General features: G+C 41.4%; 2 protein-coding genes, 1 long non-coding RNA gene and 1 pseudogene across 3 annotated transcripts; 2 read left to right on the forward strand and 2 right to left on the reverse strand.

The window, feature by feature from the left end:
• Positions 1-397: 397 nt before the first annotated feature.
• Positions 398-7,716, forward strand: LOC137963521 (protein STICHEL-like 4). The gene is made up of 6 exons (XM_068810635.1): positions 398-3,140; positions 4,065-4,284; positions 4,859-5,389; positions 5,887-6,511; positions 7,228-7,291; positions 7,399-7,716. Exons 1-6 carry the CDS (start codon positions 1,074-1,076, stop codon positions 7,489-7,491), a joined length of 3,600 nt encoding a protein of 1,199 aa, XP_068666736.1. The 5' UTR covers positions 398-1,073; the 3' UTR covers positions 7,492-7,716.
• A 2,721-nt stretch (positions 7,717-10,437) lies between these two features.
• On the forward strand, positions 10,438-13,145 carry LOC137962428 (U-box domain-containing protein 17-like). Its single transcript, XM_068809282.1, has one exon. It carries the CDS (start codon positions 10,932-10,934, stop codon positions 13,089-13,091), a length of 2,160 nt encoding a protein of 719 aa, XP_068665383.1. The 5' UTR covers positions 10,438-10,931; the 3' UTR covers positions 13,092-13,145.
• Positions 13,146-13,443: 298 nt separating this feature from the next.
• LOC137963955 (uncharacterized) lies at positions 13,444-15,542 on the reverse strand. Its single transcript, XR_011115264.1, has 3 exons — positions 15,015-15,542; positions 14,511-14,587; positions 13,444-14,251 (listed from the first exon to the last, which is right to left on the reverse strand). It is a non-coding gene; the product is annotated as an uncharacterized lncRNA (long non-coding RNA).
• Positions 15,543-15,786: 244 nt separating this feature from the next.
• Positions 15,787-17,042, reverse strand: LOC137963423 (large ribosomal subunit protein uL1-like; annotated as a pseudogene).
• Between the last annotated feature and the right edge of the window lie 279 nt (positions 17,043-17,321).

The following is a 17,321-nucleotide window of genomic DNA, read 5'->3' on the forward strand; positions in this document are numbered from 1 at the left end:
TGGTAGCTTTTTGTCGGCTTTCCGACATTGTAACATTTCGGGAGAACATATAAACCTGCTCGCCGTTTCGCCAGAGATGGGCCGCTTTGTTTTTTTCTTGCTCGCTCGCTGTCAGATCCCTACTTCTCTCCAGCCTCGCCTGCTGCGCCAGCAGCTTGTTTTCTCTCTATTTCTCACCGCCTGGCACAGAACAAACCCTCGTGAAGTTCATGTGAAATGGCTGTGAGATTTAACAAAAAGGCACCCGTCGCTTTTGATACACCTGCAAGTTTCACTTGTGTATTTTTCCTCCTAGTTCGATTCTCAGTGACTCTTTGGATATCCTTATGCGCATGAACGACGAGTCTTTTCGCTGTGAAAGTGGAGATCTGGAAAAAGTTGTAATTTTCTTGTAAGCTTTTCTTTTTTTCTGTCTTGCCTCTTCGTAGCTTCAGTTCGTTTTTGTACCTGTGACAGTAAGTAGGTTTTTTTTATCGTTTATCTACACAAGGAGAACTCTTTCTTTGCGGATATCTGCTAGGTTTGAGTAGAAATCAGATTGGCATTTGACATTTGCTTAAATGATGTGGAGAGAGAAGTATCATTGGTTATTGCTTAGTCCAGTCTTTGGTAGTTTCAAGTGACACATTGATACTAAAGTCTGATAAACTTCAATGGATCGGAACTTCACTTCGAAGCTTATTCGGGAGGTTCTCCTTCCCTTTTGAGTTAGTTACCATGAGGTTGTCCTAGTATTTTTATTTTTTGAGTTTTCCTTTCCTAAATCTCTTGTTCCCTGGCAAAATTTCTGCTAACATGTTTCAGTCTTACGCATTTTTGTGGTTGACATTATTAAACATTTTATGAGCGAGTTGAAAATGTTTATTATTGAGCATCGGGAATTCAAGTACCCTTTTCGAGGAGCTATTGTTGGTTCAATGTAGGAGATGTCTGTGCGATTCATTCAGTATCAGTGAGAATATATGTCTAGAAGCAAATATGGTACCCCGGGGGTCTTGTGTTGTTGACTACTCTTCTCTTCACTCAGTTCATTTACAACCATTTCTGCTTCAAGATACAGAAAGCTTCTCATCATGACCAGAGCTATTCGTGGCAGATTTCTTAAAGATGAGAATGATGCCATCAGTGATCATCTTCGTAATCATGTGCATTTGACAAATTGCATCCACTTGAAAAACCACATGCATCGGCAGAGCCCCATCCTGGCCGAAAGGTCTCTCATGAGAGACCTTGTGGTCCTTCAGAGGTCAAGGTCCCTTAGAGACCCTTCAACTAGTCCCAGGTCATGGCATTCTCCTTCGGTTATTGATACCTTAGCTAAGACTCTTGAGAAAGATGATACAGTTCATCATGGGAGAAGATCTTTAGGTGCAGAGCGGTGGAGAGAGATCAGAAGATTTTCTGGAAATTCCCCACCCTTTGGAAGTGTAGCTACTTCTAAAGTTGCTGCGGCAGAGGTCATAAAGGAAAATGATGGTGGAGAAAACTTTAGTGATCATAGTAGTATGGGTAGAGTTAAAGGTGCAAGAAAAAGTAAAGGTGAACAACCCTGTCGAAAAATTCATAATAGTGATATTTCAGAAGATAAGACTGTGCAAAATAGTCTGGATTTAAGTAGGGACAATGATGTGATTTCACAGAAGGTGGACCGTCAGGATAAAAAGATTTTTCGGAAGGGGATTCATGGTCGAAGCACCGATATGAAGACTCTATCTGAACAATTAAGAGAGTTTCCTCGGGACAGTGAGGATGGAGGGCATTCTCAGTTTCGTCATCATGGAAGGCATGTCAGGGAAGAGCAAATGAGGGAGGAAGCAGAAGGAAATCTCCGTGGCAATTGTAATGGATTGAATAGGGTGAGGAAGCGAAAAGTTAGAGGCACAAGAAAGGGTAGAGTTTCAATAGGGTCTAGAGATGTAGGTCCACATAATGAGCTGTCTGTGGCATCCAATTCACTAGCTCAAGGCTCAAGATATCCAAAATATCGCAAAGAAGATGGACAAGAGGATGTTGAACTTGAGGGCCCAAGTAATGGGTGTGGGCTTCCTTGGAATTGGTCAAGGATTCATGACAGAGGTAAAACATTTCTAGATATTGCAGGGAGGAGCCTATCGTGTGGACTTTCAGAGTCAAGGTTTAGGAAAGCTGAAGGCAGCATGCCCCAAAATCTAAGAGACGGTTCAGATGTGCCAGTGGTGTCTGATCATTCCAGCTCTTCTGGGAGATCAGATTCAGAGGCACTGCCTCTGTTGTTTGAGCCCTCTGGTTCAAATGAAAATATGGAAAATGTTATTTTGCCTCCACATGAGTATTCGGGGGAGCTTGGTATATTTGAAAATCATAAACTGAAGCAGAACCGAGATTCTGACCTTGCTTCCGAGGCAAGATCAAGGGAACGCCACAATTATCGAGGTTCCCGCTATGGCAGACACAGAAGTTTGACACAGAAATACATGCCAAGAACCTTTAAGGATTTAGTGGGACAAAACCTGGTGGTGCAAGCTCTTTCCAATGCCATTCTACGAAGGAAAGTTGGGCTTCTGTATGTGTTCTACGGCCCTCATGGAACAGGCAAAACCTCATGTGCACGGATATTTGCTAGAGCTCTAAATTGCCTCTCACCAGATCATCCAAAGCCTTGTGGAACCTGCAGTTCATGCATTGCACAGGAGATGGGTAAAAGCCGGAATGTTCAAGAAGTGGGTGGTGTTGGTAATTTTGATTTTGAAACTATTATGGATCTTATGGACAGTTTGGTGACTTCACAATTAGTATCTCAATATAGAGTATGTATTATTGATGATTGTGATACATTGCCCCATGATTCCTGGAGCGCCATCTCAAAGGTCATAGACCTAGCACCCAGGAAGGTGGTTTTCGTTCTTGTTAGTACTAGTCTTGATCATTTACCTCATATCATCATATCCAGGTGCCAGAAGTTTTTCTTTCCAAAATTGAAGGATGCAGATATCATTTATACTTTACAGTGGATCGCAACCAAAGAAGGTCTAGAAATTGATAAGGATGCTCTAAAACTTATTGCATCACGATCAGATGGTTCATTACGGGATGCTGAAATGACTCTTGACCAACTGAGTTTGCTTGGGCAAAAAATATCCCTCCCACTGGTGCAGGAGCTTGTAAGTTCTTTTCTAATGTTGTTAAGACTTCTAATACTCTTTGTAAAAGACTATTCAAAAAATAAATAAATAAATACTGTTGGTATAATTTGTTACATCTCCACTGTTGTAATCTTTATGTGATTGAGCTTAAGAATTTACTCTGTCATTTTTTCTTTATTATTGGCTTCATTGATTCAGGTCTATGGCAGATAAATGTCTGTACAGCTCTCTTTTTTCGACATGAATATATGTCCATGCACACATACTTGTGGAAACAGTTTTATAATCAGTGTTTTAGCTTAAATGGTTGCTTATACTCTGATATCTTGGATAGCTGTTCAAATTTGGCTCATTTGCTTAGTTCATGGTATTTGGTGTTCTGACATCTTGTTTTACCTTTTCTGACTGCCAAATTTAGGCTTTAAAATATTCAGTTTCATGATTTTGCTGTAATTGTCTCTGGAGTACATGGCAATGCTGAACAGCTTAACTGGAAAGATATGTTCTAAGGAAAGATATAAAACATTAAGTGGAAAATTTTTCAGTCACAGCTTTAATCATAAGAATTCTCCTTCTCAAAGTGAAATCTCTTGCAGCTTTCTGTTACTCACAAAGGTTATCCAATTGTAAGTCTCAATTCTCAAGATTTTTACATTACTGGTGTAATGATCAAAATCCTTCACAACTCATATAAGCTATATGAATTTTTTCGATAGAACATTCCATTCTCCTATGGAACTTTCTTGCTTTCTGTGTTTTAGAATACCATTGCTGCTATGAACTTCTTTGTGCTAAAAGATAGGTTTACTTTTGGTACTTTGTAAATTTTCCCTGCTTCATAACTGTAAATAATGCTTATTGTTACAATATCCATGCTCAACATGTATGATTGTTCTCTGCACTGCAGCAATCCAATTGAAAATAGCTTTATACATGTCTCAGGTTGGTCTGATCTCTGATGAGAAATTGGTAGATCTACTTGATTTAGCATTATCGGCAGACACTGTCAATACTGTGAAGAACTTGAGAGAGATAATGGAAGTTGGAGTGGAGCCATTGGCGTTGATGTCACAGTTGGCAACCATAATAACTGATATCCTTGCTGGTAGCTATGTGTTCACCAAAGAAAGACTACGGAGGAAGTTTTTCCGTCGACCAACATGTGAGTCTAACAACATTGTCCTACCCCATAGCTTTGATGAATGAATTCATATATCTCTTGACAGAAGGACATTGGCCATAGTTCTTGGGTCTCCATTAGTATATCTGCAACGTTTTAATTTACTAAGAATATGCTATAAATACATTGCATCAGATGTTGAAATTTGAACTAACTCTATGCATGTTGATCTGTGATGACTACTTACAAACCTTGTGCAGCTTAGAATCAATTCAACTTAAAGAGACTACTATAGACAGCTGTTGAGGTTGTTAACTTTTTCTTGGATTGCTCTACACACCCTAACAAGTCTTCTGAAACTCTCTATTGAAACTATAATTTTGAAAATGGTTTTCATAATTTTGTCGTCAAAGATTTATTATCCTCTGGCTGTATGATTCCTTTTCTATGTACCTAACCAACTTCTTTTATAACTGGAGCGAAAGAAGAAACTAATTGGGAACAAGTGTGAGCTGCTCTACATCCATTCTTTATGCTACCATCAAATGCCATTAATTATGTCATCTTTCACCTTTAATTTCAATCATTATAATCGTCATTATTATTTGGCTTTCAGTATCCAAAGAAGACATGGAAAAACTGCGCCAAGCTCTTAAAACGCTCTCAGAAGCTGAAAAACAGTTGAGACTGTCAAATGACAGATTAACATGGCTAACAGCTGCACTTCTTCAACTTGCTCCCGATAGGCAGTACATATTACCAAGTTCCTCTGCAGATACCAGCTTTGATCGTAGCCCAGTGGTTCTGACAAATGAGAGAGCAGTAGCTAGGAAATGGAATAGTGACCAAGCTGGGACAACAAGCAATGGAAAAGGTTTATCTGCAAGTATTGGATTGGACAATCTAAATACTGAATATACTGATGAAGTTACCAGGAGAAGTAATTTTATGGGGAGAAAGGGACCTGTTGGATTTACTCCACCACGAACATCTATTGACACCAGAGGTAGTAGTCACCAGATTTCAGGGACTGGCCGTAAGGAAATAGAAGAAATTTGGCAGGCCGTGCTGGATAATATTGAAATAAATACTCTAAAGCAGTTGATGCAGCAAGAAGGGAAGCTTATCTCAGTCAGCTATGGGGCAGGTGATCTCCTTAACCATCCCAGATTCTGGTTGTATTAACTTCATGCCTCATGAAAAGATATGTAGATTTTAAATTTTGTTGTTAAATTTTTTGAATAAATTCTCTTAAAGACTGTTTGAAGACACAATTAGCAGTTATTTTACACCATGCTGTACCCACATTCACCAATAAGAGTTGTTAAGTTCCATTTTAAGAGTTAGTTTGCTTTTCACTATGTTGATTGAACTGAGGAATAACATACAGAGAGCATGTTTTATGCACATCTTCTTGAAACATGTGTAAATCTGGGTTTAGGTGGCAAGTTTTATTATGGTACACAATTTAGCCTAATAGTCTACGTTCCCATTTCTATCTTGGATCTTCTTTCCTTCATCATTTGTTCCTTCTGAAACCAAAACACATTACCCTATATTACACTCACACTTCTAAAATAACTATGAGAAAACTTTCAGTTGTGTGTTTCAAATAGCTGATGCATGATTCTTCTTGTCCTGCAGCTCCAACTGTGCAATTGATCTTTAGTTCACATGTGAATAAGTCCAAGGCAGAGAAGTTTAGGGGTCACATTTTACAAGCATTTGAATCTGTTCTTGGGTCTTCTGTAACTATTGAAATCAGAGGCCAATCCAAGAAAGACTTGAGAGCCTCAGAAAACGGCACGGCTCAGACAATTGCAAAGCCAGATTCTCAAACAATTAGTTGGGCTGCTAAACCTGAATCTGAGAATCTTATTAAAATGCTTTTACTAGATAGAACTGTCAAGGGGGTCAGTTCATCTCAAGGTAGATGCTTGCCTTCTGACTCCTTAGAAGCTGCAAGAGGTGAAATTGTAGAACTTGGATCTTCTCAACAACAAGGTGTTAGACACATTGATGGAATTTCAAGACACGAGGAAAAAGGCATGGAGAATTTTTGGGTTGAAGATGAAACCTCTAATCATTGTAAGTCTACCATAGGTTCAGTTGTGGAAAGAAGAAAAGTTGGAGACCAGACCAGGCAAAGAAGCTTAGTGAGGAACAAAGTGTCCCTGGCACACGTTATTCAACAGGCAGAAGGACAGCGGAATGGATGGTCCAAGTGGAAACCAGTTTCAATTGCTGAAAAGCTTGAGCAAGAAAATTTGTAAGGATTCATTAGCATTATGTTTCATATTGTTGTTTGGTTGATTTCTTCAATTGGTCAGGAGGTTTTCAATACTGGTTTGGACATCTTCTAAGTCTTGTCCAGTACAGGCATGTAGCTCCCCTCTCTCTCTCTCTCTCTCTCTCTCTCTCTCTCTCTCTCTCTCTCTCTCTCCTGTATATATATAAATATCAGAAAGGAAAGTACCAAGCTCTGCAGTTTAAATATTTTAAGCATAATTTGATTTTAATAAGGTGAAAAATTAGAAATAGGTGAGGGGAAAATTGCAGAAACATGGAATCTAAATTTTCTGTTATTGTGCTTCTTTTCTACCCTTAGTTTATGTATATCATAAGGAAGAGATTAACGCACATGATACAAGTGCGATACTTTTGTGTTTTTTGATTTACAAAATAAGTAACTTGTATGCCTTGTCTTTATTTATATAAAATGAGGCCTGGCAAGCATCCAAGTCCAAATCTTGCTAGGTCTTGTGCCTATGGTTATGCATGCTCTTACAAGAGTATTCTAGTTGATTAGCTTGGTTAAGGAATGCAGAGGGCACTGGAAAGTCTCAATTTCTCTATTTGGTGGTTTTGGGTAGTATAACTGTACTTTTAATGAGCTTCAGAATGCTGCACTTGTTTCTCTCCTTCATCAAAACTATTAGCTTTTCTATCAGTTGTTGTGTATGTACTTATTATCTCATGCTTCAGGAGGTTGGAGCCCCGATCTAGAAGCCTGCTCTGCTGGCGATCTTCTACACTTCCTCGAGCTAAGGTATGATTTTGGAAGGCAATGTTTGATGATATCTATACAAAATATATCATAATTTTGTTGCTCTGCCTGTTTTGGTTGATTCTTCAAATCGAGTTGATTTTGTACAGATCCCTCATTTGAGAATCAGGACAAAGAGACCGCGCTCTCTTCTGAAGCTTGTATCATGCTCAAAATGTCTTAGTGCAAAATCTCCAAGGTAATTTCTGCTGTTCAATACAAGATAGTCTATACCTACTCAGGAAAGTATTGTATTTTTCTTACATTTATCCATATTTATGCCCTATTTACAACCAGTCATAGAAGTCTGGTCTATTTCAATAAAGGGAAGTGACATTTTGACCAGATAACAGATAGCAATCGAAGTTATATCTTATATTCTTTATTGAGGGTGTTTCCACGATGACTTGCATCACAAATGCTTTGTACAGTAAATTTTCTTCAAGTTCTGTAAAATGAGTTGTGTTCTGTTTCTGGTTATTCTATTTAACTTTGCATTCTTTTGGGTTTTATGAAGTAGGAAATTTCCAAAATTAATCAACATTTGCTTCATAGAAAAATGTGCAGAAGAATGAATGGAGAAAAATAGTAAGAGGTTGTTACTGTTGTTTGGATAGATGTCCTTCCAGGATGCCTTACCTTTTTAAATTTCCGTATTGGTTCACAAGTCTGGAACTAGATGAGGTACAGAATGATCCTGATAGTTCCAAGTTGTTTAAAAGCAAATTCAATGAAAGGGAAAATTACTTCTCCAACATGCTTATGCTACAAAAACCAAGATGTATCCTTTGTTGACTCAAGGCTAGTGAAGTGTAATTCACCATTCTTCTATCCGCTTAACAAGTTCTATGGTTGAGATCAACAGGGTCAAAACACTACTGGTTTGAGTGAAGAAAGAAAACAAAATTTGAATGAAAATCCTTGCTAGGTTGTTTGAGTATTCTTTCAAAAGGAATTCTCTTCGCCTTTTGGCTTTTGTGTCCAAGTGAATCTGGTGAAGCACTATCAGTACTAGTTATTTTTATTGCTGCCTGTAGGTAAGAAATGAAAAGCCAAATAGCGCGTATAAAGTTGTAAGATGAAAAGCTGATAGTTAACATTTACTTTTTGTTATTTCTGTTCTGCCTCAATGCTCTTCAAAGTCTTTTTTCTCTTTCTTGAATTTCTATCAGCTTTTCTAACTCTCCTTTCTTTGAGAATCCAAGTGACAAAACCAAACGCTAATAAATGGATTTAGCAAAGGTTCAATTGGGTGATCATATATAAGATATATGCTATAGAAGCTGGACATGCAAACTTAAAATGTGTTTTCGTCTCGTGTTGTATTGGTACTTTTTTTTTTTTTTTTTTCTGATCCGAACACAATGACGCAAACTGCCAAGCTATTAACAGTCCGAAACCCAACCTGGCAATATATTGCTGCTCCAATTTATAAACTTAGATGATGTTGTGGACACCTATGGAGTGAGGACCGGTGCATAACTGTATCAGCGATGAGTAGATGAAGCCGATGGTCAGAGTGGCCATCCGGAACTGTAGGCTCTGCACCGCGCATTACGGCTCACTTTCAAACGAGGAAAAATAAATTTGAAAGGCGAGATGAAACGGTGGAAGAAGCTTGAATGGTATCTCAGTCAAATCCATGCACAGATCGATCACAGTTGTTAAATGCAGTTTTCCCACTTCGGGGGTAATGGTAGAGAGATAAATTAACACGTGGCTTTGTCAGGATGCCCAACATATATTACAGTGATGATATGACAAGTTTGACCAACATCATCCTCAGTCAAATGGAAGTATGAAACCGTTGTTTACAAAGGTTGAAGACAGAAACACTGCGGATTCGTTGCGTCCAGTCATGTCCGGGAGGCTTGATCTGAAAGTCAAAAGTTTCAGTTGTCAGAACATTTTCAGGTTCAAAACCTCTTTTCCCTCCTTCCAGATGTTTCTGCAAACCGAGGGGCACCAACGGGACATACACACAATGTCCTTCCAAAAGGACAAAAGTGAACGACGTGAAGCCTTAAGAAAGAAAAAGGCATTTGGGAATTGGGAGAGCCAGTAATAAGACGAGACTTGAGAGTCAATAGAGACGCGCAAGCGGCGCAGCTTGACAAACAGAAAAGGAAAAAAAACAGAGTGATGAGGATGTCGTCCCCCACGCCTTTTCTCTTCGAATTCTAGTGGTGGCCCCTTCAATTTTAGGTTCCAAAGTGAGCCTCACCTTTCAGACAAGGCAGCTTTTAATATTGGAGCGAATTGCAAAGACGCGTCTGTGACCTCCTCCTTCAACAAGTCTTGACCTAAACCCTTCTTTGTTTACACTAAAACCAAACTAACTTATTAATTTCCAAGTAAACCCAATCCCCTCTTAATCACTCCCTAATTAATATCGGGGGCACAAGACTCGCGAGTTGGTCACCCACGGCGACCTCCTTCCACCTCCTGCCAACCGTCCGACGTTCAACTCCGGATCCGGATTTATCTAAGGTCCGACTGACGAGAGAGTTCATAGTTCTCAGTTTCTTTTTTCTTTTAGGCCCAAAAGGGGATGAAAGCCGAAACACGACGACTGCTGTGACCTAATCCCGCACTACACGTCACTTCCTAATATAATAATAATGTGCGCTGTGGTAGACGTGTGCCACCCGTAACAAGTTGACTTGCTTCTGAGTGTGGCAACCAGATTGGAAATTCAGTTCCTCCCGACCTCCCCGGGCCCTCTACGTGCTCCCAACGGCAAATCCTATGGCCATTCTGCGCACCCTATTCTCTATCCGTTACTGACTAAATTACCCTCGTGATAAAAGGTTGCTGATCGGGCCGACCGGGCTCGACCGGCCATTTGACTGAGTTAATACGTTGGTAAAGGTGATGATAGATGATTAGATACCATTATTCCACTTCAACCGTCGGCCCGGCCCGCTTGTGGAGAATGGAGAGGTTACATGAGTAGTAACTCTTTATCTTTTCATCAGATAATAATTAGTTCGTTTGTCCGTTGCAGGTCAATGGTGGCAGATTCGGTAATTCAGGGAAAAGTTTCGTCCATTTGGAGGGAGAGAGCATCGTTTTGTCAATATGGGAGTCGTCAATTGTCATCAACCACTCTTGCCGTGAAATTTCCACAGCAGGAAAATGGAGTTTGTTGGGAAATCTGAAACGCGTTAATGTCTCTGTTGGGAAATCTGAATTGATCGATAATCGATCCCATATACTTGTGGATTTAAGGCCGTTTCTCTTGGCTAGAGCAGCTTATAATCATCACTCGAGCTTCGATTGGAGAAAGTACCAAAGGCTATCGCAACTCTTCTTTTTTTTTTCTTTTCTTCTGTTGTTTTGGAGATTCTTCTGTTTCAGACAGAAAAAGGTGGAGCTTGTGGAAAGTCTTGGAAGTGTTCGGAGAGGATTTTGGCCTGATTTTTATCTTGTGTACAGGTCCTTTAATCGTCTCTTTTTTCTAACGATTTTTTGTTTTTCTGTTGAAACACCAAAAAAAAAAAAAATACTGCTTGAAGGTTCACGAGACAAGATCGTGTTATTTTTTCCTATCTGGGGAGACAGGAACAGCTGAACCCCGAACATTCTGTAAGTAGAGAGGGTTAAACCCAGTTGACAGGTAGGCAAACCTTATTTCGGTTTAATGGCTTCGGCAGCTGTTTTTTCCTCTGTCCGAAAAGGGAGGTCGCCTTCGATTGGTGCTTTTTTCGCTCCGGTCGATCTTGCAGATCTCGCCCTTATTCAGACCGTTGCCTCCGTTTCCGGTGACCTTATCTCCTCCTTTTCCGACCTTTCTTTACCTTTCCAACAAAGAAATGCGCGTTCTCTTATCAGAAAGTTCAAAATTTTTGTTGTCCTGTTTGATTTTCTTAAGGATTATCCGTTCCCCCTTCCTTCTTCCGCAAACCTGTGCTTTAAAGAGCTCTATATTCTCATCTGCAGATCAAAAATTCTCCTCGATTACTGCTCCCAGTCTAGCCGCTTATGGCTTCTGCTTCAAAATCCTTTGATTTCTGGCTATTTCCACGATCTAAACCAGGACATGGCTACACTTTTAGACGTTTTCCCGTCAAAGCAATTGAAGTTATCTCCTGATACTGAAGAGCTCGTAGAGCTGCTCCGGAAGCAATCAAGCAGAGCCAAACTTTTCATAGACCCACAAGATGAGACCCTCAGACTGACGTTATTCGCTTTTCTTGACAAATTTGAGGGAGGGCATGTTCCTGATCAGAATGAACTCAGATCAGCTTTTGTTGAAAGAATAGGTATTCGTGGCGCGAAATCTTTTCGATCGGAGATTGATTTCCTTGAAGAACAAATTTTCAACCAAGAGGAAAACGTCGAACCTGCTATTTCTTTACTTAATGGATTTGTCGCCTTAGCCAGGTATTCCAGGTTCCTTTTATTCAGGCTTGAGGAAGAAGAAGAAGGAGAATCTGCGAAAATTAGTGCTACTAGTTGCAAGAAATCAAAAAAGAGTTTGATTTGTCAAGAAATTGGGGAAACTTTTGTCACGATTCCAAAAGATTTCTCCTGTCCAATCTCACTCGATTTGATGAAGGACCCAGTGATTGTTTCGACTGGGCAGACTTACGATCGCTCTTCAATTGCTAGATGGATGGAAGAAGGTCATTGCACATGCCCGAAGACCGGCCAGATGCTTACACATACTCGACTTGTCCCTAACAGAGCCCTACGCGGTTTGATATCTCAATGGTGCATTGCTCATGGAATTCCATTTGATCCACCGGGGAGTGAGGAAACAGGTGCAGAAACTGTGGCAGCGCCAGCCGCCTCAAAGGCCACAATTGAAGCCAACAGAGCCACTGCAGCGCTATTGGTTAAGCAATTGTCGGATGGGACACCTGCCGCAAAAACAGTTGCAGCTCGTGAGCTTAGATTGTTGGCTAAAACAAGGAAGGAAAATCGTTCTTGCATTGCAGAGGCCGGTGCTATTCCCCTCCTTAAACAATTACTCGGTTCACCAGATCCAGTTGCACAGGAAAATTCTGTGACTGCAATGCTTAATTTGTCCATTCTTGATAAGAATAAGAGCCGAATCATGGAGGAAGAAGGGTGCCTGGAATCTATCGTTGAGGTTCTGAGGAAGGGAACCAGTGAAGAGGCCAGGGAGAATGCTGCGGCAACACTATTCAGCCTCTCAGCTATCCATGATTACAAGAAGAAGATAACTGAACAAGTAGGTGCTGTGGAAGCACTAGCAGGACTCCTGAGGGAAGGCAGCTCAAGAGGGAAGAAAGATGCTGTGACAGCATTGTTTAATTTGTCAACACACTCGGAGAATTGCGCAAGGATGGCGGATGCAGGGGCCACCTCTGCTTTGGTAGGAGCTTTATGGACAGAGGGAGTGGCAGAGGAGGCAGCGGGGGCCTTGGCATTGTTAGTCAGACAGCCCGCTGGTGCCCAGGCTATTGGCCAAGAGGAAGATGTAGTGGCAGGCCTGGTTGGAGTGATGAGGAGCGGGACCCCGAAAGGGAAGGAAAATGCAGTTGCAGCAATACTTGAATTATGCAGGAGTGGTGGCACAAGTGTAACAGAAAGGGTAATACGAGCCCCAGCTCTGGCCGGACTGCTGCAGACGTTGTTGTTTACAGGGACAAAAAGGGCACGGAGAAAGGCCGCATCGCTGGCCAGGGTGTTTCAAAGGTGTGAGGCTGCAACGCAAGGTTGGGCACAAGTAGAACAAGAATATGGGTTTCCGGGGTCTTCAGCCGCCCATCGAGGAGGCAGTTTTGGAAGCGAAGTTCCAGTGCAAGTGTCAATCTCTGTGCCTGTTCTGTAGTGGACATTAAACACCATTTTTTTTTTTTTGTATGATTTTATTCTTCTTTGTTTTCTTTCTCGGAAAAGAAAATTCACATATTCTTTCATTTTTACTGGGGCGGGTGATCGAATGAAGAGAAACGAATACACATTACAAAGGAAAATGGTGTTATTGTTGTTTGTCACGGCATCTCATCCGGGTGGGCGTGTGCCTGTCCTGAGCAAGCTCTGCATTGAATCGAGTTGGAAACCCTTCACTCCCAACTACCGAATCTCATTGTTTGATACTTCGATTTGCGGTCTTCTCCTCAAATTGTGTTTTCGTCACTTCAAAGCTTCGTATCCTCGTTATAGTACTAATACGCTTTAAAAAAAAATGTTTGCCCTTGCTTTATTTGAGAGGGGAATTGTAAACAAGCACAGCAGACGTTCAGCCTATTCACCGACTCACCTTGGATTCTGAAGGCGCAGTGATTAGTACAAGAACCAGCTTCAAACTTTGAAGCGAGTATTAGAAAAACGGGAAGATACAAGCAAGCCTGACGCCGATCTAGACATAAATTTGAGTTTGAAACTCGACGATAAGAGTAATTATAGGCTCTCATTCAGGGTGGACGAACCTACTCGAAGACCTCTTCCATGGCTTCTATCAAGGCAACGAGATCTTCGTCCATAATTTCATTTGACCCATTTCTACTATTACTGTTGGGCGCAACAGTCTCTCTCCTTTGGTAGAAAACGAACCTACACACGGGACACTTCCAATTGCTCTTCACCCATGGGACCAGACAATCATGGTGGAACATATGATTGCATGGAGTCGCCAACACTTGCTCGTTCGGCTGAAACGCTTCCAAACAGATTGCACACCCCGTGCCAGAGTCGTCATCCACGTCTTCTTCTTTTGGATCTGCATGGCTGTTGGAAACGTGTCGGCTGAATAATCCTCTTTTCCAGGCCTTCTTCCTGGGGTAAGTCGGGCTGAATATTTGCTTCCTCATCATACTCATGACTTTCTTTAGCTCGTCTCCACTCGAGCCCGTCTCTGCGGCCTGGCGCTGGCTCCTCACCCTTGGTGTGGAGTCACGAACGAACTGCGGAAGATTTGGATTCACTCTTTCTGCGCTCCCATCTCTCAGAACGATAATTCGTATTGAAGGATGAGGTCGAACAGGAACGCTTGAATGATAACGAGCCCAAAGCAGAGTGGATCAATGCCCCGAGTATTAAAAGTAGAAAAAAAAAAAAAAAACAGATCAAAATAAAAGTGAGCATCTGTGTTTTAGTGCGAGGGCATGATGAGAGAATTCAAGTGGTGTGAGGGGATGCAGAAGTTATCATTCTGGCAGCAACACCACTTCCACCTAGTGGAAGTAATCAGTAGCTATCATCAAATCTTCCGACATAAAAAGAGGAAAAATCAGACGCTGAGAGCTACCTGGTCAAGTCATACGGTCCCGCCCGCTCTCTTTCTTCGAAATGTCTCCAAGGATCGTACGCGCCTCGCCTCTCGTCCTTAAAATAATTAGAATATCAGTTAATAAACTACCAATTTTCTCCAAGGACAATGTGTGGGCGAGGGGTACAAGGATTTTCAATAAAAATGAATATTTATGGACTATGTGGATATCATTTGAAAATGAGCAAATCCAGATGGAATTCAACTTTCGATATCATTTGATCCTGTTGAATTTCACTCAATTTGAACCGAGTAATAGATTCAAACTCCTCTTTCAAGCCTCAAGATGGAGTAATTTTCAGGTCTCAGAATTGTGCTCTACCAACTGGTAGAGTTCATATCTCAAACATAAAGAAATTTATCTATCTTTTTCTTTTGGTTGAAAGATATCTTTGAATCCGAAGGTCTCCCTCCTCCACCTACCCTTTTCTTTCCAACAAAATTTTTCAAGCAGCTTACAAGTTCAATAGAAAAAAATCTTACCGGTTGCTGAATGAGGGAGCGTGTTGAGTACCCGCTTTGATCACTGTAATTGGGTGCTCCATGACCACTCACGGAGGGCCTGTTTCTGGTGGTCAAGGCACGATTATTCCCCTCGCTGCTCATGTTGCTCCAGAGATATAATTTCTACCAGTTGGGTGCTTGAGAGTTTTGCAGAGTTCAATAGACTCTGTCGAGGTTTTATAATCCAAAATTCCTTCTGGTTGAGGCTTCATGCCTTTTCAATCTCTACTGCTATGTAAAGATTATTCCCTAACGCCATTATAAACGATTCTCTGGGAGAAGCATGAAAATGAAACAAATGTACCGTCTTGCAGAATCCCGTGCATTTTGGGCCTAAATAGTCAAGAACAGAATAAAGAGGACTCAGAATGCGGGATAAGCGAATATGAACATTTTACTTTTCAGCAGTTGATGTGCCTTTCCATGGTTTTCTGATTCACCAACAAACTTTTTGAGAACGAACTGGGAAAAAAGTCCTGCTACTTCGGACCACCTACTTCATTTCCACGGTCGACAAGGCAAAACAGAAAACAGCCAAATCGATTGCAGTCTCCTAGCCATCTAGAAATTTGTACTAGTGGACAATCTGAACCAGTTATCCATTTTGACTGCTTGCATAATCAGATTTTTCTCTTTTTAATCGAACGGTAACCTCTAACAGAAGGTAATAGAGAGCAAAAAGGGTCTTTTGACATTTCGACAAACAGAAACGGATGCAGAGGAACTCACTTTGTCCCTGGAATTCAATCTATCAAGACGCTTCCACCTCTCTAATTTGAGCAAGGGTGTCGCCGGTCAGAACGAGCGATGCAGGGTCGCCGCCTGTTTCAGCGGGAAATTGAAGCCTGTACTAGGACCACGAATAGCAAATTTATCTCCATCCCCGGAGGGCCTTTCCACCATAACCCGTCATTTTCCCTAGTTACCTTGGAGCTCCGACCTCGCCCCACGATTCAGTTGGGTCTGACTCGAAACCGGGAAAGGGCAATTTAGATCAGGAGTCGGATCTCCCGTTTTATTTTGAGCAAATCCTTTTGAGTTGAACTGTTGCCCCAACCTGGACATTCAGATGCCCAAGTTAATTTCAATTTTGAGTCGGAATACCATGTCTGGAAGCTGGATTTACTATCGTTTATAAATAGACATGGAAGAAAATCTATGTTGCAAGAGCATGATGTAAAGAGTTTATCACCTAATTATTTCTAGATTATCTTATAATATCAACATGTTGAGCTCAAACTCCGTTAAAAATTTTGGGCTTCTTAGAGGAGTTCCGTCCACTCTGGGTAAGTGCTGTGCTTTCCTAACAAACTCTAAAACACATGGTGTGTTTTCCCATTGTGGTCTTCAGATACAAGCACCTAACATTCTGCCAGTTCATTTTCAGGAGAAACACAAGGAAGTTGACGCTGAGCTGCACAATCTGGAAAACTTGTTTCTCCTCCATTGCACAATTGCCAACAGCAACACCCATGCGCAGCACCTTCTTAAGCTGAAACTTGACCATGGCTTTGGTCTCGCTCACCTTTGATTCCAGAGACTCCTGGTGGTAGGAAACTTTCCCGCTTTGTTAAGACCTGGGCCAAGAAGCCTTGGAATCTGCTTAATAATGGCCTCAGAAGCCAGGAAAGCATGGTACTTCTTAGCGAGCTTCTTCACCAGCTTCTTATTTTTGTTCATTTTCTTTAGCGCTTCCACATCCATGTAATCTAAACCTATCTTCTCAGCCTCTTCAACATGCTGAGCATCACCAAGCATGCAGACTTTCATTTTTGGCCTAGGTATATGAGGCAATTTAACAGAACCACTGAAACGCTTGTCCTTCCGTGGATCATAATTCTTGAGTCCAATTTGGAGCTCAATAGTCTCTGTAAACTTACGGTTCTTCTCCTTAGCATCACCCATAACCTGCCCAATGGCTTCCCTCAGTACATCACTCTGAAGTTTACTCATCGTTTCTCCGTGTATACACCACTACAAAATAGGTACCAAACTCCCAGAGCAGGGATTCAGAGTCAGCAGGGTGGCAGCTACAGGAATGCAAGACCCTGAAAGGTTACCGGGAAATCTAAATAAGTTTCAGAAAATCTTGACATGGTATCATAGCTAGGTCCGGCACGTCCCGCCTTCGAATCCCGCGGGGATCGGTAAGGGGCGGGGTGGGTGTCAAAGGTGGTTCCGGTTCACCTCTTTTGATTAAGTTGGTTTTTCGTACTTAAACGACTAGTCTTTTAGGTTGTATTGGCCAGCTTCTTGACAGTGCTCAAGCTCGATTCCAATTTTAGG

Source organism: Aristolochia californica, unplaced genomic scaffold, assembly GCF_029961685.1.
Source record: "Aristolochia californica isolate CCGP_79_NKW_82.1479 unplaced genomic scaffold, dmAriCali1.0.hap1 SCAF_4, whole genome shotgun sequence".
NCBI classification, from domain to species: Eukaryota; Viridiplantae; Streptophyta; class Magnoliopsida; order Piperales; family Aristolochiaceae; genus Aristolochia; species Aristolochia californica.